The sequence below is a fragment of the Oratosquilla oratoria genome, chromosome 27 (genome assembly GCF_046742065.1).
Source record: "Oratosquilla oratoria isolate Oo_2021 chromosome 27, ASM4674206v1, whole genome shotgun sequence".
Taxonomy (NCBI): Eukaryota; Metazoa; Arthropoda; class Malacostraca; order Stomatopoda; family Squillidae; genus Oratosquilla; species Oratosquilla oratoria.
In genome coordinates, this window is record NC_134803.1 from 37867534 (window position 1) to 37870033 (window position 2500).

Below are 2500 nucleotides of genomic sequence, written 5' to 3' on the forward strand. Positions count from 1 at the left end.
AGAGCTTCCTTGCATGTCCTCTTGTATTTCTCGTGTGTGTGTGGGGGGGGGGGGGGTATTTACCATGGTCTTGGATGACGTGTTGGACTCGTGATCGAGAGCAATTTCCTTCTCGGAAGAGAGCTCAGAGCTCATATATGACCGATCTATTGGTAATGCTGTGTGTGTGTGTGTGTGTGTGTGTGTGTGTGTGTGTGTGTGTGTGTGTTTCACCATGGTCCTGGATCACGTGTTGGACTCGTGATCGACAGCTATTTCCCTCCCGGAAGAGAGCTCAGAGCTCATATATTGCCGATGTATGGATAATGCTCTGCGCGCGCGCGTATGTGTGTGTGTGTGTGTGTGTGTGTGTGTGTGTGTGTGTGTGTGTGTGTGTGTGTGTGTGTGTGTGTGTGTGTGTGTTTCTCTCAAGACTCCATTGGCTCATTCAACCCACGCTCCCCCTTCGCCTCCATCCCATCCACACTCATCCCTCTTCTCTCCCTCTTGCAGTGATCTCCATCTTCGGCGTGTTGGCGTGGACTTCGTTCCTTACCCCGTTCACGACGATGCTGCCCGCGCTCTTCGCCAAGGCTTCCGCTGTGTACAACCCCGTCATCTACGCCGTGTCGCACCCAAAGTACAGGCAGGTTAGTGGCAGGTCACAAGTGTGTGTCATTTGTAACTGTATGGTTTAGGGAGAGCACACACACACACACACACACACACACACACACACACACACACACACACACACACAGTTGGTAGAGTTCCCGCCAGCCACTACGGTCTGGTTCCCGCCCAGGGTTGAAATAATTTCAGTATCGCTGCGCTGCGAGTCGTTACTCCGACTCTCGTGGGCCGGGAGTTGGGGGTGTGCGTGTAAGATCACAGCATTACCCATACATCAGTCATATACGAGCTCTGAGCTCTCTTCCAGGAGGGAAATAGCTGTCGATCACGAGTCCAACACGTGGTCCAGGACCATGGTGAATCACACACACACACACACACGCACGCACACACACACACGTTCGCACGCACACACACACACATATACGCTCCATGAGCATCATTGATTGGCTTCTGTAACAAGCGACGCTTACAAAACGTCGGACATTCGTTGACCGTTTGATCTACTGAAACCATCACCCGAATTTTACGCAACTCAGAAACACGTAACGATGTGCTGGGCGCCAGGAGCGAGCCGCCGCCAGAAAGGAAATAGAACCAATGCATAAGAAAGCTTCTGAGGAACGGAAACCTTGAGCTGGTGCCCCATGGAAGCGAAGCGTGAGACGGTCGCGCAGTATCAGTTCTGTGTCTCTTTTCTCTCTCTCTCTCTCTCTCTCACTCTCTCTCTCTCTGTCTCTCCACCCTCCATGTTTCTTTATCCCTCTCCTCTCTTTTTTTCTCTCTATTTCTTTATCGTCTATTCTCTCTTCATCTATTTTGAATCCCGCTCTCCTCCCCCTCCCACCTCCCCCTTTCTCAAAGTCCCTCCATCTCTCCAAATCCCTCTCCCGCCTCCCCCCCCAAATCCTTCTCCCTCTCCCGCTCCCTCTCCAAATCCCTCCCCCTCCCACACTCAAAATCCTTCCCCATCCCCCTCTTCAAATCCCCCTCTCCCTCTCTAAATCTCTTTCCCTTTTCCTCACCTTCTCTCTCCCTCTGTGTGTGTGTGTGTGTGTGTGTGTGTGTGTGTGTGTGTGTGTGTGTGTGTGTGTGTGTGTGTGTGTGTGTGTGTGTGTGTGTGTGTGTGTGTGTGTGTCTGTGTGTGTGAATGGGAGAGCTCATGGTCTTCAACTTCATTCATTAACATCATACAGGATTCCTGGTTTTCTCAAATTGGCATCAAAACGTGATTGTTTAATTGACTTAGGCGGGAGCACATATAGCTGAAGTTCGTACCTATGAGTAATGAAGAACACACTCACATTCCTTCTAAGGACTTACAACACCGGCTCAATACGACCGTCTATACCTTCAAAGTCTTAATTTGGTTTTATAATATTCTCAGCACATAGGAGGATACGAGGCTGCCTAATGAAGAGGCTAATGGGATATGGGTTTTGTAATTATAGTGTATCACTTGAGCTTATGAAATGCTGTTTCTGTGTACACAAAAGAGTGTTCGTGCGTACACACATACACTCACATGCAAACACGTACACGCACGTAGACAGGGATATTAATACACTGACACATGCATTACTAGATTATGACATGCACATGCTGAACAGGGGAGCTGTTGTTGTTGTTAATGAATGCAATTTACCAGTGTTTCTATCTTCGCCCCCGCACATGCCACCAACAGTCCCCACCGTCTCTTCGAGTAAGCTTCCATGCAGACACCAATCCCACTCCAAACAACTTAGTCACACACACACACACACACACACACACACACACACACACACACACACACACACACACACGAGTCCAACACGTGATCCAAAGACCAAGGTGAAACCAAGGTGAATCACACCTCGTGTGGTTAGAGTTCCCGGCTGCCACTACG

General features: G+C 49.6%; 1 protein-coding gene across 1 annotated transcript in view; it reads left to right on the plus strand.

Moving 5' to 3' along the window:
• The window catches only part of LOC143039692 (rhodopsin-like), a 47797-nt gene that overhangs the window by 28993 nt on the left and 16304 nt on the right, over positions 1–2500 (plus strand). The window contains exon 9 of the mRNA XM_076209930.1: positions 493–629. Coding sequence (XP_076066045.1) covers positions 493–629 — 137 coding nt within the window. The remainder of the gene's footprint in view (positions 1–492; positions 630–2500) is intronic.